General features: G+C 38.7%; 1 protein-coding gene across 6 annotated transcripts in view; it reads right to left on the bottom strand.

Moving 5' to 3' along the window:
* LOC113964701 (KDEL motif-containing protein 2-like) overlaps positions 1-17,198 on the bottom strand; it is a 57,782-nt gene that overhangs the window by 16,194 nt on the left and 24,390 nt on the right. The window contains exons 3-6 of one of the 6 annotated variants that reach the window (XM_027677268.1): positions 16,821-16,965; positions 12,218-12,293; positions 10,529-10,655; positions 1,525-8,669 (exon numbers count right to left, since the gene is read on the bottom strand). In XM_027677268.1, coding sequence (XP_027533069.1) covers positions 3,403-8,669; positions 10,529-10,655; positions 12,218-12,293; positions 16,821-16,965 — 5,615 coding nt within the window. In that variant the 3' untranslated portion in view covers positions 1,525-3,402. Of the gene's footprint in view, positions 1-863; positions 8,670-10,528; positions 10,656-12,217; positions 12,294-14,892; positions 16,430-16,820; positions 16,966-17,198 lie in introns of those variants that run through there. The other 5 variants (XM_027677267.1, XM_027677269.1, XM_027677270.1 and 2 more) reach the window with 5 other exon arrangements.

Genomic DNA, 17,198 nt, shown 5'->3' with positions numbered 1-17,198 from the left:
GAGATTTTCAAGCCTCATCTGGATGAAGACTTGAGCAGCCAGCCCTGACCTCAAAGACAATCTGCTGTGAGCAGGAGGTTGGACCAGAGACCTCTTGAGATCACTCCCACCCTGACTTACCCTTTGATGAAACCATGAGATTTCTGTCCCTTCTCTCAAATGTCATTAAGATGGTAGAAAGCTCAAAGATCATCTGGGGACATGCATGACATAATAGGTGGACAGAGGTCTAGACAGAAACACCACCTTAGTTCATAAACCACGTTTCCTTCTGAAACCAGGCTGAGGGACCTGTGTCACTGAGCTCATGTACCACATATACTGGCTGTAGTAATTAAGGTTGAAAGACTGTAATGAGTCTCACGCACTATCACATGGCACGTGGCAGCCAGGTTTCACCCAGACCTAATTACAGCTGAAGGGATTTTCACGTGGAGCTTATCACCTTTTGAAACCACTCATCAAATACTACCCCTGCCCCTACATGGAGTACTGGCTCCTGAAGGTAAGTTGTAGGCATATGGGCTTAATATGTCTACTGTAAAGATTCTACCACTGATGGAAAACTATTTCTGTGCTGGAGATTCATCAGCTGGCGGAACAGGAGAAGGCAGCCCATCCTTCCTCTGCAGGAGGCAGGACTTGAGCCATGCAGCTGATGTGACCATGGGCTACAGCTGCAAGATGGATGCAGGCTGACTGCTCTGTTCAAAAACCATGGCATTGTTGGCCATCAGCACCATGGCAACCATCCTAAGATACTGTTTAAATAGTCTATGGTGTTCACAGTAAGTGAAAAACAAATACAGTGACAATATTTTTTCATTTGAATACAGAATTTATTTCAAACAAATAGTTTTAAATATGAAAATCCTATAAATAATGAATATTTATAGAATATATTTTTGCCAAAGAAAAAGCTTGGAAGAGTGACAGTGTCAAAATCTGGCTCTGCTAAACTGAATGAAACTGATTGTTATTCAAAGAGTATTTCTCCCTATGTTTTCATGCAATTGACTGTTAAAACAGAATACTGTTATCCAGTGTAAATTCTAATTTGCAGATCCTCAACAGGCTGTAGTCTTCCACAACTGATTTACAACCAAAAGCAGTTTTTACTAGCTTACATTAAATCAAGCCACTTGATTTCCTGTACATACACAACGTAGCAAATGAAAAATAAAATTCATTTTTTGCCAGCAAGGTGAGAACGTAATCCAACTACTGTTGAACAGGTAGAAAATATTTACAAATAAAAATGTTCTAAACCATCCACCTCTAGTCAAGAAAAACTGTATGACCATTTACTTCTCTTGTAAACATTTCTTTTATTATTCTTTACCTTATGTAGGCTTTTTGGATTAATGTATTTTGCTGAAATGTACAGCAGCAGAAATTCTGCACAGATACTCAGCTGGTTTTATTGTTGTACTCTACAGAATCCTGTACGTGGAAAATAGAGCCATTTACAGAAAAACATAATTTCTCCTTAGAATACCACATTTTACAAAACTGCAATTATACAGTACCCATTTCCTTCCAGCATTACTTATGTCAGCATACTCTTGCTTCCTTCTGAAACAGGCATGTCAGATAAATTATGACTATAAATACATAGTTTATATTATTGTCCTTCTATGTACAACAAAAGACAAATTACCCCAGCATAAAGTAATACTACTTATATATCAGTACAGATTTGAACTATAGACCCACTTCTTTAACGAAGTTTACAATATAAAAAAATGATACCTGTTACCTACTATATATTCTCATCTTTTAGTTTCTTGTGGAATAGTCAGTGATACAAGTATTGCTTGTTTTGTGTAAAATACATTATTTTAAAATACCACTATACTGTCCTTCCAGTTACAAAAATATAATTATGTCTCTCCTACGGATATTTTATTGAATGAAAAAGTGTATAAAAATATGGATCATCATTTGAGACTCTATGTGAAATTAGAAATAAAGTAGAAGTAAATGTATAAGTATTTAAAAATACTAACTTCTGGTTCGATGAGACACTTCTGATTTATCATAAAAATAGATCAAAGTTTAGTCAGAAATTTAATGGCCAGGGACAAGTTCTGGCTACTGAGTCATAGTACTACGTTATTAGTGTGGCTTAAGAAGAGCCACTGGAAAATGTTTACATCCATTCAGTTTGGAGGATAAAGAGTACCATGGTCACAGCAGAAACAGTTGAAAAATACCAAAAAGGGATGGTAATTTAGCACAAGGCAAAGAGCATTTCTTCCTGGTTTCATTTACTTTGTAGGTAAAAGGCTACCAGTCTGTATGGCCCAGTTGTGCCCCAGCCAAGTGCTCTCTTGGGCCATGCCAGCTGGTGCTTCCCTGAAGGACCCCAGTGGCTGCAGGTGCCTTGTCCCCAGACCAGCCAAGCAGAGGCAGCTGGAGAACTCTGGGACCTCACAAGTTGTTTTGGATATGGTTGTCTTCCCATTACTAGGACAACTTAGGTTTCAACCCATGAGGTTAATATAGGAAATAGACAGGGTAAATCTTTTTACATTTCGCATGGTTTAAAGTGTTGGACTATTAATCCAAATTAATCTAAGTCAAAGGCAGAAATCTGGCCAATCATGTCAGCTGTAACCAAAGCTGTGCCAGTTATGAATCTCCTGTATCTGGAAAGCAGATTTTCATGCTCAGTTGTGTTTGTTAACATCCTCAGGAATTTCAGTGAGTTTTTCAGTGCTGTGCCCTGTGCTGAGCTGTTTCTCCTGCACTAGCAGCACTTCTGCAACTCAAATTGCTCACTGCTCTTGTAATGCTGAAAAGTCCCGGTGTGAAATCCACCTCGACTGCCCAGCAGAACAAATGACACCGGGGACATTGCTGCTATGCTTCCCAGGATACACTGTAAAAATTTAACAGGTTTCATTTTATGACAGTGTTTGTTCAGTGGGATGGATTAGCATTATCCTGCTTGATCTGATAAAGGAGGAAAATCGGAGAAACAGCAATTTATCAGCAAAGTAACTTCTTGGTTTTAAGTTTTGTAAGAAAAAGTAGCTCAAACTAGAATTTATCCATTCCAGCACTGCGTAGCTGGCAGGAGCCTAACCACTGCTTGCTGACTCAGAGGAAAGCCATCTCTGGACTTATACTGCCCAAAGCTCCACAGCTGTTTACCTTCTATTATTTTGGGAAGGGATTTTTAAACATTCTTTTTCACTGCTAGGAGAAACAGCAACGGTGAAGCCACATGTTTAATACAAAAGTCAAATGCTCAGGAAATGTAACATACTAACCCCTTTGAAACTAATGAAGTTGTACCAATTTAGAGCAGCACAAGAATGGGCTCAAAGTATTTGACATGTTTTTGCCTGCCCAGAAACTACCGTGCTATTGTGCCATCTTAGTACCATGATCTCTTCACAGCTCTGATTCTTTATCTACCTCATCTAGGTAGTATTCATCATCGGTGGTGGTATCACTGTCTGAGTCCGAATAAGCGGCAGGGTCTTCCCCATAGATATCAGTCAGCTCTCGGGGCGATGAAGCAGCTGATGACATTTTGCTCCCAGCAGAACTTGAGCTCAGAAGCTCAGCCCTGTTTGTAGAAGAGGTCTCTCTATCTCTGAAAGCACTAGGGTTATTAAGAAGACAAGGTCTCCATAATCGCCCTTCTGTGAGTGACTTCTTGATGTTTTCCAGGAAAGCCAACTGTTGTTCTTTGCCAAATATACCAAATTCAACAGATGGATACATCAAATTTCTAGTGCTGTAATATTTTTCATCATCTGATGCCCAGTTTTCATTTTCGTCACACGACAACAGCTCTGAGTAAGATTTAAATCTCTTCCCACGTATGCCATCTTTTGGTAGAATATTGCTTCCTGAGGCAGAGGTCTCAAGGGAATCTCGAGCACAAATACTCTCAGAAAGGTGACGCTCACGCTGACTTTTTGCATGACTTCTGTGCAACTGATAGCTATTGAGGTTAGCATTTTCTAAGCTAGCAGACTGAGAGGTATTTTGAAACTGACCAAGCGCTGTCTTGGAAGTCAAGTTTTGCTCTAGGCATGTGTCTGCCTGCAAGCAGATATTTGCAGGAGTGTTTGAGTTTGTGTCAGTTAAAAGTGGTAAGGGCGGAGTGCAGGCACGACTGCTAGCTCTTCCTTTCTCGTCATCCTGTGGGTCTGATGTAGTAGCACTGGGAGAGATGGGCTGGCTTTTCCTTTCTAACCTGAGATCAAGTGTTTGGGAGTTCTTATTTCTTGTGGTGACTACTTTATCTGGAAATAGGCTTGTGAGTCTTGGCCTGTTTTCCACTTTCACAGTAGTTTTTTTGGGACTGATGGCTTCCTTCTGGGTGCATGAGCTTGTAAAAGACCTCCGGCTGGTGTTATTAACAACCAAAGAAGGATCATTATGATTTTCAGTCTTATTCTCAGCTGTTCTTGGCCTTGGTGTATTCTTATCAGGGTCCAGACTGTGATTCTGATTTTCATTGTCCAGCTGCAGGAATGGCTGATGGGAATCCGTTGAAATTGAGTCAAGGGACATGTTGACCTCCAAAGAAATGGCATTTCCATTGTTCTGTGAAAAAATGTTACTTATGTGTGGTTTGGGAGGTAAATTTTTACTTGAAAATTTTCGACTTGTTTTGTAAACAGCTGCCAGTTTATTTTTAATTGAAGGTCTGTTTTTCCTTTTTTCTATATCTTTGACTTTGTCTCTTGTGAAATCAGAGAGAAGCTTGTTCTCATCTTCTGTACTCTGTGTTAACTTCTGATCTTGTGTAACCCTGAAGACTTTATCTTTAATGTTCAGGCGGCCTTCACTGTGCCTCTCTGATTCCTGCAAACCACTATAAACTTTATCCATCTGAATACTCTGTGAGTTTTGCCCTTTTTTAATTTTTGAATTCTTAACCTCATCTGTATCTGTGGCAACCACTTTGTCTAGCTGAAGTAATGGATCAGCACTGGAAGCTGTGCTTACCTCAGATGTTTTGCTCTGAGACTCTGAAAGCACTTTGCTACAAGAGTTTAAATAATTTGCATTTTTTCTTGAACTGTCAGCCCTTAATTGCAGTCCACTGCATTTATTATTATACAGAGAGGTGGTTTGGTGTAGGAAATTTACTCTCTGTTTGACTTGGGTACTATTCCTGTATATGTCTTCCACAGGAGCATGGTCTGTCTTACCATTCCTTCCAAGAGAACTCTTCTCTCCTGAGCGGAGGAGTAAACTGTTCAGATTTTTCTTGGTATTCACTTTAGGAGGCTGACAGCAGCTTTCAGAGTTTCCTTTCTGTATAATATTTTTATTTGTTGAAGTAGAATACAAAGGATTCTCTAAACATCTGCCTGGCTTGGGAGGGGTTGATAAAGTGGACATTAATGGTGCGGCTCTTTGTAAAATTTCCTTCTTTTCTTTTAGACATATTTCTGCATTTTGGCTGCCTGAAGCATCAGAAATGGCCTTACCGGACTTAGCCACTATTGCAGTGGATTGTGGACCACCAAGAGAAATTTCTTTTGTCACCATGTCAGAAAGCACATTTTCTGCTAATAAAAGATCTGCTGAATTATCTTTCCTGCTATGTACCATACTCACTGACTTCTCAAAGCTAGGGGATAAGTGGGAATTCTCTTCTTCACTATCAACAGCAGTTCTTAAGTTCTGAGGTGTGACCAGAGCTGAAGATACTTGGTCTGAAGAATATGAAGGCTCTTCTTTTTCTGAAGTAGTGGGGAAAAAAATATTTGCTAAACTTACATGATCTTCATTTTTCTTGTTTTGTATTCTTGGTGACTGAGCATTTTCTTTGGGACAAGGTAAATCTGCATCTTCTGTATTATCTCTAAAGAGGCTACAAAATGTTCTTGAATGCCTCCGTGGTAACGTGTAATAAATTGAAACTAGTTCATGATACTTGACATGATCTTCATCAACACAAACTGTAAATGTGCTTGTGGTTTTATATTTCTGCAAAAAATTTCCCCCCTCCTTATAATCTGAAAACACGGAGGATTCTCTTCTGCTTAGATGTTTACATCTGTCTGTCAGATCAACTGATGTACTACTACTTACTGAATCAATACTTTTGGTTAAAGGACTGGGGTAATTTTTGTTACTTCTACCAGCATTTAATGATGCTGATGTTGAAAAAGAATGTTTTGAGTCTAAACAAGACACATCTCTTTGATTAGAATAAAAGGTGTCAGCTCTATGCGGAGTTTCAGATCTTAAACAATCGTATGTTGTTCTACTTTCCCTAGGTAAAGAGATGGGCATATCTGACATAATGCTACCAGCAATGCTAGCTGATTTTCTAGGCAAGGTATAATAAATAACAAGAGGGTCAGGAGATTTGGAGCTGTTTCTACCAGGGGAGCCAGTAATACTGCAGCTACTGCTATGTCTCAGCATGCTGTCTTTCTTGTAAAGCCTTTCAATACAAGGTGAATTACTCCTTATTTTTCCACTTCCGTTTTCAAGGCAAAAATAACTTAAATTATTTTCAGAGGTATTGGGATCTCCATCAAAGCTATGCATATAAATATTTTCGGAATTTCCATTTTGTGGAGAACTAGTAGTGAATTGTCCATTACAGTCCTTAGTATCTAAAGTGCTTGCATTTTGCAGTGTTTTCTGTGAAATCTGTTTGGTAACACCTATTCTGCTCATTTGAGCTGTATTTTCCCCTTCTGCTTGGAAGTCAGTAACTGTGCAATTTACTGAAGAGCTATTTGGTGCTTGTGGAGAGCTTTGTGAGCAGCTAGATGAGCATCCAGGAGGACAGGACAACCTGCCTTGACAGTTTCCTAACTTTTCAGTGGATGGTGCAGAAGCAACATTCAGCAGTGAGGACTGTCTCTTTGGAGTGGCTTGGTCAATAGCTTCTGCACTCCAATTATCCTGTTTGATGCTCTCTCTTTGTGCTGCATAATGCAGATTATGTTCCCATTCTTTCTGACTTGGAAGAAAAGGTTCCTTCCTGCTCTCATCCACTAGCAAGATACAGGGAGGCTGACTGAACACACTGTTGGGTGGGCAATCGTTTTCCTTCATTTGTACATTTCTTTTATCACCATTTGATGTATACATTTTTGCAGTATCTCCTCCAGCAGTGACTTGGGTTTGTCTCTTCGATGTCATGGTGTTTAAGAGAGATACATCTCTTTGCCACATGGCAGAAGCACGGCTGTTAGAGGAAAAACTCCGTGCACTGATATAGCTTGTATCTGCTTGTTGAGGAACTGACTGTAATGGCATGTCTTCATCTGCCCCTTTCATACCCTCAGCCTTTTCTAGTTGTGTAAAGTCTGCCTTACTACTCCTTTGGGTAACGACAGCTGAATTCCTGTTCAGTCCTGCAGGTTTTGTTTGGTCTTTTGAATTAGAAAAAACTGGCTCATCAGTTCTGATACTAGATGAAGAAACTGAAGAGTTACAACTTAGCCAAGGCTGACAGCCCTTGGTGAATTCTGAGAAAGTTCTGTTTGCACTTCTTGTTCTCTGTTTGACACTTGTATTTTCTGGAGAATACATGTGAAAATCATTCTCCAGTCGCTGTGAACCAATCTTGGCATTCTTTGTATGTGCCCACTGCTTCTCATTTAAATTAGCCATAAAGACTTCAAAGTTGGCCTCAGGGGAAAGAAATGTTTCATCACTGTAACACTGAGGAATATCAGCCCAAGAAGGATAGCTGTCTTTTTTTCCATAAGAATAATTTTTTTGGTTTGCATACAACTTGCTATGAGAAGAGATATCTCTATAGTAGGATCTAGAGAGATTATTTTCTGATTTATATAAAGGATAATTTTCCCAGTTATCAAAGGGCAATGGAGAAGTAGCTTCGTCAGGACAACTAACTCTACTAAAGCAATTACTGCTTGAAATAGATCTTCTGTAGTGGTGTTTTGAGTGGTAACATGTGTATTTCTTTGTTTCTTGCAAAGAGCTGGGATATCTACCATGGTCTGTAGCATGAAACTCCATCAGTGACTGGGTTCTAAACATTTTTTCTGGAACTGATGCTTGTCCAGGCGAGTCTGGTGTGTTGTTCCATACAATAGAAGACAGAGGAATTCTCTTTGGGTTCTGCCGACCAAACCTTGGTACAAAACCATTCTTGCTCTCCCTTGCCAATGAATGCTGTAAACTAGATGCTGATAGCTGGTCAGAAGATACTGATGATGAACATCTCCGAAGGGAACATACAGAGTAACTTCTGCCAGCTGTATCCCTGTTCATACAACTCTTGTGCCTAAATCCGCTGTTCTGTGTTACAGAAGGGGGATATAAGCTACCTTCTGAAGACCGTCCAAAGGAAACGGCAGACAGCCTTCTGCGGTGCAGACGAGAATTCCCATCGACTGGATCACCACATTTGCAATCTTCTTGAAAGGCTGTCTGGTGCCAATTTATATATGCACTGTGTAATTTCCTTGGTCTGATGAAAATCTTGTGTTCATCTTTGGCCCTTAGTGTTCTCAGTCCATCTGGGAAAAATGTGCTAGGCATGTCACTCCAGTCATTTCTCTGTTGCCCTCTACTAGCAATCTGTGTCTTTGAAGTAGGGAATGCACTGGATTGGACATTTGATGCACTGCTAGTAGAAACTGTCCTGTCCAACGGGTCCTGGATTTGTTCCTGGGCCAGCTGGTCGTCCAGATCATTTAGAACTGCACAGGGAAAAAAAAGATACTTGGTTCTGTTTTCTTTAATAATCTTCTGACTATTTATGTTAAAAAGTTTCAGGTACTACATTAATAATCAGAACTGGTTTTAAAAGGAGTCAGCTTCTCAGCATTCAAAACCCTTCCCAAACCACGCATTCTTCTTCCTTACGATCTTTCAGCAGTCACCCATTATGATTACAAGGAAAAAAATGCTCTCCTCTATGACTGATCTTAAAACTGCTCTTTATGTAATTGTTAATCTTTATGCTACTTAAAAGAAAAACAAAACAATTTGAATTCTTACTCATGTGCTATATATACGTGTATGTGTGTGTATGTAAACTTTCCAAATCTAGTCTATAACAAAAAAAATCCCTGAAAAGAATTCACTAGGCAAACATGGACCTTTCTATGTGCTCACAAACCACAGTTATGATGTAACTGTAAGAAAACAAAGAACCCTGCAAAGCACCAAACAAGCATATTCAGTAGTCTGGCATGTCCACCGTTTGTTTCATTCATAAAAGTTCCCTGCTGAATTGTAGTTTCTTAATTGAAAATGAGAACTGTAAATAGCATTTTCTGGATAAAAAAGGGTAATGAAATAGTTAGGAACCTGTGATTCAATCTAGCAACAAATATGTATTTATATACATATACAGACAACCTCATGACCTAAAATTAAACACTATAGAGCTCAATTAACCAAAATATTCATTCAGAAGACTGAGAGCAATATATTAAAGTATTTTTATTGTCAAAACCAATTATGCCTTTGCTAATTGTATTGATTTTGTATTTTGAAAATAACACACATATGACTGTTTTGTTACAGAATTTCCTAATTCACTTAAATAAGCAAGACTGACTGATCAGTCATTGCAGATCTGTGCTAATAGTACAGAATCACTAAGAAAGCATTGCTAGGTACGTATAGTTGGAATAAAAGGTGATCCCAAGGCACTAAAATTTTCCATTTTTCTAAGTTTTTCTTCAGCACACAAAAGAGATGGCTCCTGAGAAACTCAGCTTAGAACAAGACAAAAGGTGTGTTGTTTCTGAGTCTTCTATTTGGAGGACATCAGCCAAGCTATGTACAGTTTTCTGTGCCAGTGAGCAAGGTACACAGTTATGACAGACACACCAAGAGGTGACAGGCTGAGTTTCAGAACTATTGTCCACCATGCAGTGCTCTTTTCTTCCAGCACCGCCGACTCACTCACTACTTCCCAATCACGCTTTCAATCTGTGATCTCTTGTAGTTTTGGGTGGTAGAAAGTAATATTCATGGACATTTCTTTGTATAGATATAAGAAAATATGGAAAGTTTATGGAAAAACACCTCTGTACTCCCATAGGCTGAGTCCGATCTTCCAGCGCGAGGAAAAAAAAAAAACACAAAAAAGAACCACTTGACTATAAGGATCCCAGAAAACTAACTGAATGCCACAATGCCTCTTGCTTCTGTGGTTTGAGGCTTTACAATTTATAAAACCAGGCCCAATAATTCACTATTATCAAAATAATGCATGCAGGAAACTGGGATGAAATTCTTCTCATATAATCATATGTCTGCCTCTAAAGGATGCAATATGGGCTCCTGAGAAACAGCAGAGTTTTACGTATGTTTCTTCTGAATTGTATCAGTATGAGATGAAATGCAGTCTAAGAATGATCAGTGACACATCTTGAAGTTAATGTCAGAGTAGCCATTCTGCTGTCAAACAAAGACAGCAAAAAGTAGCCACTCTGCTAGAAAGTAACGAGTTGTATCTTTACAGCCTATGCTTTCGCAGAAAATTCTCTGAAACCAGTCACCACAGTATCGGTCTCCACAGAACAAAATAAGGACACACACTTACCACTGAAAAACTCCTTCTCTAGCTGGTCATTCCATTCCTGTGTACTTTTCTCCATCATTTCATTTTGGTTTGTTTCAAAAGAATGACCACTCATTTCAGTTGACATTGGGGAATTACACATTTCAGCCTGTAAAAATGATAAGATAACATGTTTTTAGTTCAACATGTGGGTTCAGATCACGTTTCACGTCACATTACAAATTGTATCACAAGTCCCAGAGATCAATAAAACTCTTTGTGGATCTATTAAATACTGTATTATTAAAATACATAACTCTAAAATACATTTTAGAGACTTTTACACATGTAATAAGGAGAATTACTCATCTTGTCCTCATACTGTAGCTTATTTTGGATACATGAGTTATAATGGCCTTATAATAAGGGCATAGTTTACTTATTTTATCCATATGCATCTTTATTGCATTGTATCTTTTTAATGAATTGTATCTCTTAATTTAGTTTTTCTCAATCCATTCTTCCTTGACCAGCATATTTTGAAATTCACCCACTGATCTCCTAATGGAGATTTAATAATTTAACACTACAGCCAATTTTCTTATTGCAAGAGAGCACTTAGTATTAGAAGCGGGGAAAATGTCATCCTATTCTCCATCTGTGTTTGATTTACATGTTAAGCTGCAGAGGTTCTATCCCACCCATATTTCTCTCAGCTCAGGTTTCAGATGGTAGAAGTGCAGACAACTGCTGAACTGCTGATCTATTTCAGCTGAGACTCTTCCTCCTTTTTAAAAAAAAAAACAACCATTGCTACGTTTTTGTTCTCAATATTCATAATATTTTACTTGTCTAGCTATAATAGCTTTATATAATATGTTTATATAATAGGCAGGATTATCTGATAAAATCTTTGTTCAGTCATATATTATTATAGATTATCCCTTTGTTTTTGAAATATGAGAGAAGGGAGGTGGCCAATTTACCTCCTCTGTGCCTTTGATTATATACTGTATACCTTCTTAGTCCCCTCTGTTGGTATACCACTCAAGTGAAGAGGAAAAAAGACATGTTAGTAATATAGGGTAATAAAGTAATTCAAATAGAAAACATTATCTTTGGAAGAAAATCTGTTATTTCAACAGCACGCACTTTTATTACATCAGAAATAAATTTGTTGTTTCATCATTAAAATTAGCTTGTGCTTACAAAATGGAACATTCATCCAAAAAGTAATTTCCTACTGTCAAAATTTACATTTACATGGCAACTCTGTGCATGGAGATGTTGCAGGAGAGGCTCTATCTTACTGCCTGCCCAAATCAGCTACTCTTTTTCAACCTTGTACAGTGATGTGAAGTAAGCACACTAGATTATTTATTCATTGTGAATTTTGATCGATTTGTAGTTTGCTTACAGTTGTCAAGATATGTGAGGGTCTTTGCCTAGGAAATGATCCATGTAATTATTCTGTCATTATGAGAGAACTTAAATCTGGCAGAGCTAGACTTAGGGCTTACCTATGAAAGCTTCAGACTTGTAGAATTAATGGGCAAGCTCATTCTACTACATTCAACAACTTCACAACACAGACATTCTCCTCAGCATTTAAAACAAGAACTGCAAGAATACTATTTAAACATGTTATATCAACAGTGTAAACCAAGGGGACTAATTTCTGCAAAATCTGTAGTTAAAACATTGCTGAGAATAAATTGATAAGCTACTTACCGTTGCCATTTCTTCCACTTTCGAGGATGGGCTAGCAGAACTGTCATATCTGTAGGCAGGAGGATGTAAATGTTGGCTTTGAAAAGGAATGTGACGTTATCAGGTAGTAAATATCCAGTTTCGCATTTTAACAACTACTGAGAAGCATCTGAAGAAAATCTCCTCTACGAAGAATTCATCCTTCCCTCCCCTGCCTCCCTCCCCAAAAAATCCTGTTTAAAAAAATGCTAGGAAAATGTACTGTACATTTTGGCTTTGTCAGCTTGCAAAAGTCATATCTGTGCAGCCAAAAATGAACTCAACCCACTGACATCTGAATGGCTGCAACAGCCATAAGGTAGTTGCTTCAATTCAGCATATGATAAGATAGTATTATTTCTTTTTCCGAACAACAATAGTAGGTACTACTCATAGCCAAAGTTATATGCTTGTAAACCTGTAAGTGGTTTACAATTGCATCTGCAATTCTATTGTTTTTCTCTTCCATTTCACCCTGCTCAGATGTAGAGCTGTGCACTGCCCCTGCAAAGGAGGAGAGACAGACAGCAGATTGTCTTTAGTGTGAACTTTGGAATTTGCTGCTACTCACCCAAAACAGCCTTTATTTACCAATTTTTAACAAATGGTCGAAGGCTCGTCTGCTTTCCTAAGGTATATCAGACTGCAAGGGCTTGGCAGAAAACTGGCTAGAGTGTCTGTGAGTAATGCAGTGGTTAGACCAAGACAAGAAGTCCTGAACATAAAAAGTACTCTGCTCTATGGGGTGACTTGCAGATATACAAATACAAAATAAACTAAAGAAACAAGAACAGCACTTGACTTCACTGAGTCTATTTGAGTCTGCAGAACTTTATTTTACAACTAAGCAAACCCAGTCCCTTCAAAAGCCCTGAAGGAAATGTTGCTCAGCCTGTGCTTATTGCCAGTTCTTCCTTGTCTCAGAACTCTTTTTTCCCAGGAAGTTAATTCTTGAGAGAAAGTGAAATAGGGAAAGATAGTTCTGCTCAGTCCTGTTTGTCTCAAACTTTTTTTGAATGACCTTGTTCTTAGGCTCTTAAAACCTTCTTGTGCTCAGGTAGACTACTTTATTGTGCTTCTACAGCAAGTATAAACCGGCTTGTTGGCAAGTTCTTTGTGGCCCAGCCTTTCCTCCTGAAGTGCTTTGTCATTTGTTTGCAATGTGCTTGCAGGCAGGGAAGAACAGTTGAAAGGTGCAATTTGTTTTTGCTTCTGTAATTGTGAACTGTAAAACCAGGATTCCTCTCTGACATAGGGTCCAACTGAAACCAAACAAGCCTGTTGACTTCAGTGGGCTTAGGATCTGGCCTGACAGTCTGAATCTGAAGTTCCTAATTTTTTCTTGTAGCACTGAATAAGAATAGCTATTAATTCACTGGGTAAACTCTCCCTGTGAATGAAGTTTACAGAACTAGAACTCAGAAATGTATGTAGCTCTTTCTTTAATCTTAAATAAAGTTGAATATGTTTTAATGCTTCTACAACAAATTAAGAACTGAAACTTATGTTTCAGAGTTTTTGCAACGATTTCCGGCAAACAAAGTTCAGTGAAATCCCGTGGCTTAGCAAGATACCTTAATTTTACTCATATGCATAACAAAAATGTAAAAGCTTTGTTAGAAGCTTTCTTCTTCAGCTTTACTGTGCAAAGCCGCTCTACAGCTCTCCCCACTCCCAACACTTGGTGTTGCCTTAATTGCTCCTTGCAATGAAGCTACATGAAGTAGACATGTTAGTTAGAAATGTCGGTTAGAAATGTCTTCTGATAGTCTAGGCAAAAATTAAATTTTCATTTGCACCTCTGGCACTATTCTAAATTTATGCCTGTCTTTGTTGTCAGTGTTCTTTCAGAAATAACTGGTCATTGCATCCTGCTTTATTTTTCTCCCTGCTAACTTATACAGACAAGGTTATTTTAATCTTTTCCCTGTGCCAATCTCTCCACTTCCCAAACTGCCTCATTATTTTTTCTGAAATGCTTTAAGTTTTTCAGCATTTCAAAATTTAAGTTTTTCTTACTCCCAGAGAAATGTTGCTTAATTTTAGGAAAAAGTAATTCAGTTTCTTTTTTTAGTTAGGGATATTGGGCAATGTTTACATTATTTTGTACACACATGCACACACACATACACACGTACTTGCAAATATTGTCTATTATTCATAAACAGAAGAAGTTAATGTTCAAGTTCAGAAATATTTACCATTAGAAAAATACTACTCACTAGGGAAAACAAGAAATTGTAATTTATACTTTTCCACTTCTATACATATGTATCTTTTTAATGACAAGCAAATGTAAGATTATAAGTAAAAGGTAACTATCACTATGACAACAATAATAAAAATCCATGAATTCAAATCTGCTGCGAATTAGTATTTTCACTGAGGCACCTGTCTTCCCCAGGCTACCTCTAAGTTGTCTAATGTCAGTGTAATCAGTTTTCTTCTATACTATTCTTATCAATACTATATAAGAAGACAACTAAACAACAAACACATAATTCACATACGCTGAAAACACAATTAAACAGCATTTCTTTTCCAGGATGAATCACACTTACATATTAGAAAATAATAAGGATGAATTCAAGAACACCGAACACCTTTGAACCAAAAGTGACCAAACATTTAGCTGCCTTCAGATTACAGCTACAAACCTTTTATTAGCATCTTCTGTGTCTCCATGTAAGCACACTCTTTCTTGCAGCATCCATAATTTATTCCCACCGTGAAGCACCACTGCAGCTGATGAAACTGTCTCTCTGGCACAGAAAGGACCCTCTAACCAACCATTAATACTTAGCCATTTAAAAGCTTCTCCCAGTTAGGTTTACTTACAGGATTTACAGTGCTGCGTCCTATTGTATTTCACTAGCACTCCAAAATAACTCTACCTGGTGAGAGGCAGATTGTTTCAGTGCTTTGCCTATGCATAAAGCAAACCACATGCCACGGCAACACCTAGAAGAGGGTGGGGGAAGTTTTCGACAGAGAGGCGTGACTAGAAAATGTAGCAATCAGCGCAGTTACACGTCAGGATTGACTTGTTTATTTTTCAAGTTGTGCTCGGTCAGAAATCAAAGGCATCTGAATCTGAGACATGATAGATTTTCTGTGGAAAAGCCAGATAAAAGCTGATGTAATGAGTAGGCATGCTTTGGGTTTTTTTGCCTTCTTAAATTAAGAAATCTTTCAGTGCTTAGATTCTATAGCACAGCTCAGACCTTCATGTGTGCATTGGCTACCTTACTGTGCACCAGGATAAAGCAGCCTTGAAATCTGATTCTCAGTTACACAAATGCCCTTTTATTCTCCAGGGAGGGCTGTGGCCCAGTGTTGGTGTGTCCCAGCATGAGGGGCATTACTGTGTCACAGGGAGGAGGAAGGAGCAAATAATGTGTACGGAGCAGTGTTAAAACTGCCATTTTTTTTTGCTGTGCTGTGTTGTTATGTAAAAGAATTGTTACCAGCGAACATCCACAAAGCCAACCTCACAGCCTCTATGCAAACCTCCTTAAGTCTCTTGCTTTGATACAAACACTCCACAATGGCAAGCTGCTGTGTTACAAAACCTACATATCAGACTAATCATAATTTCTTTAGAGGCTTGCATTCCCTGTCATTGTTTATTACAGCCATTCATGCCACTTGGGAGCCCCAGGCAAGGACCAGAATATCAGCCTGAGACTCACAGAGTGAAAATCAGCTCTTTACACCAAAAGATCTTGCACCTTCATGCTTAAGATTTCACAGCACTGCACAATGCACCTCTGCCTATGATTGCCAGTCCTAAGCATTACCTTAAGAGGCACACAAAAATAGTAAGGCTTCATTCAGATGTTGCAGACATACAGGATCACACAGGACAAAAGTTAGGGGAGAACAGTCAGCCTAACTAGCCTGACTGTGGCTTACCCCAGACTGTGTTCTGTCTGAACAGCAGCTTTAACCCTGTGGATGGCAAAGGAGAAGGATGTTCTTCAAACAGCAGCTCCAGAGCTGTATATGAGACCATCTTTGGTCCAGATCCAGCTGAAACCAAAGCACTGATGAAGCACAGAAGACAAAAGCGCTGAGAGCTGCTCTGTTAGCCTGGCTGGAGCTACAGCTGCAGGCCTGTCTCTAACTGCCTCTGGGCTAGAAATGGTGGGAACTGGTGCAACAGAGCTGCCTGGGGCCAGTACTCTCTGCCGTGGCTTGGGAAAGCTATACTTTCCTATTGTATCACAGCCATAGGGCACCAGATCCCCATGCACCTTACACCTTGTCCTTTTGAGAGGGAATTAAATAGGATGCAGCCACTGCTAAGTCTAAGGCCTTTCATATACTTTAAGTTGTTATGCAAAACCTGAGCAAAATAGATTTAGCCTAGAGACTTTACCTATTACTTGCTACTTAGTCCTCATTGTTCTGAAACAAACCAGACAATCTCTCATTACATGACCAAGTAAAATCCCAGTCATCCCAGTGAGGTGAAAGGCAAGAGACTGGAAAAATAATTTAATGAAGTTTTCTAAGCAAAACACGGAACAGTTCATAGACTTTTTTAAAGCTGGAAATAATGTATGTTCTGATTATAGCTCACCGTGCTTGCTTCTGAGTCTGGGTTTTCCTTGATTTTCTAAAGGAGGAAAGCCAAGCAAAAGGCGATCTGAATCCCAGAAAGGAAGCTGAAGTGTTCTTTTGTGCTTGGGGATTTGTGCGGGATGACATTTTTAATTCTTTATGATCTAAAAACACGATAAAAAGCAGATTTGTTTCTTACTAAATACAGTATTAAAATACATATAAATGTTATGTCTTCATAAACAATTTTCTTTTGCTTACCTTTTATGCTAGGGAAATCCAATTTTGCTGACATTTTTGGAGAGACCATGTGACCTGCTGTTTTGTAATGACTAACTAGGAGACAGAGAAAGATAAACAGATCTAAAGTTTCAAAAAGTATTATCGGTTTTGGGGT

This window comes from Neopelma chrysocephalum, unplaced genomic scaffold (assembly GCF_003984885.1).
Source record: "Neopelma chrysocephalum unplaced genomic scaffold, ASM398488v2 Primary Assembly neopelma1_43, whole genome shotgun sequence".
Classification (NCBI taxonomy): domain Eukaryota; kingdom Metazoa; phylum Chordata; class Aves; order Passeriformes; family Pipridae; genus Neopelma; species Neopelma chrysocephalum.
The sequence above is the reverse complement of the archived record's forward strand: the minus strand, read 5'-3'. Positions and strand labels throughout refer to the sequence as shown.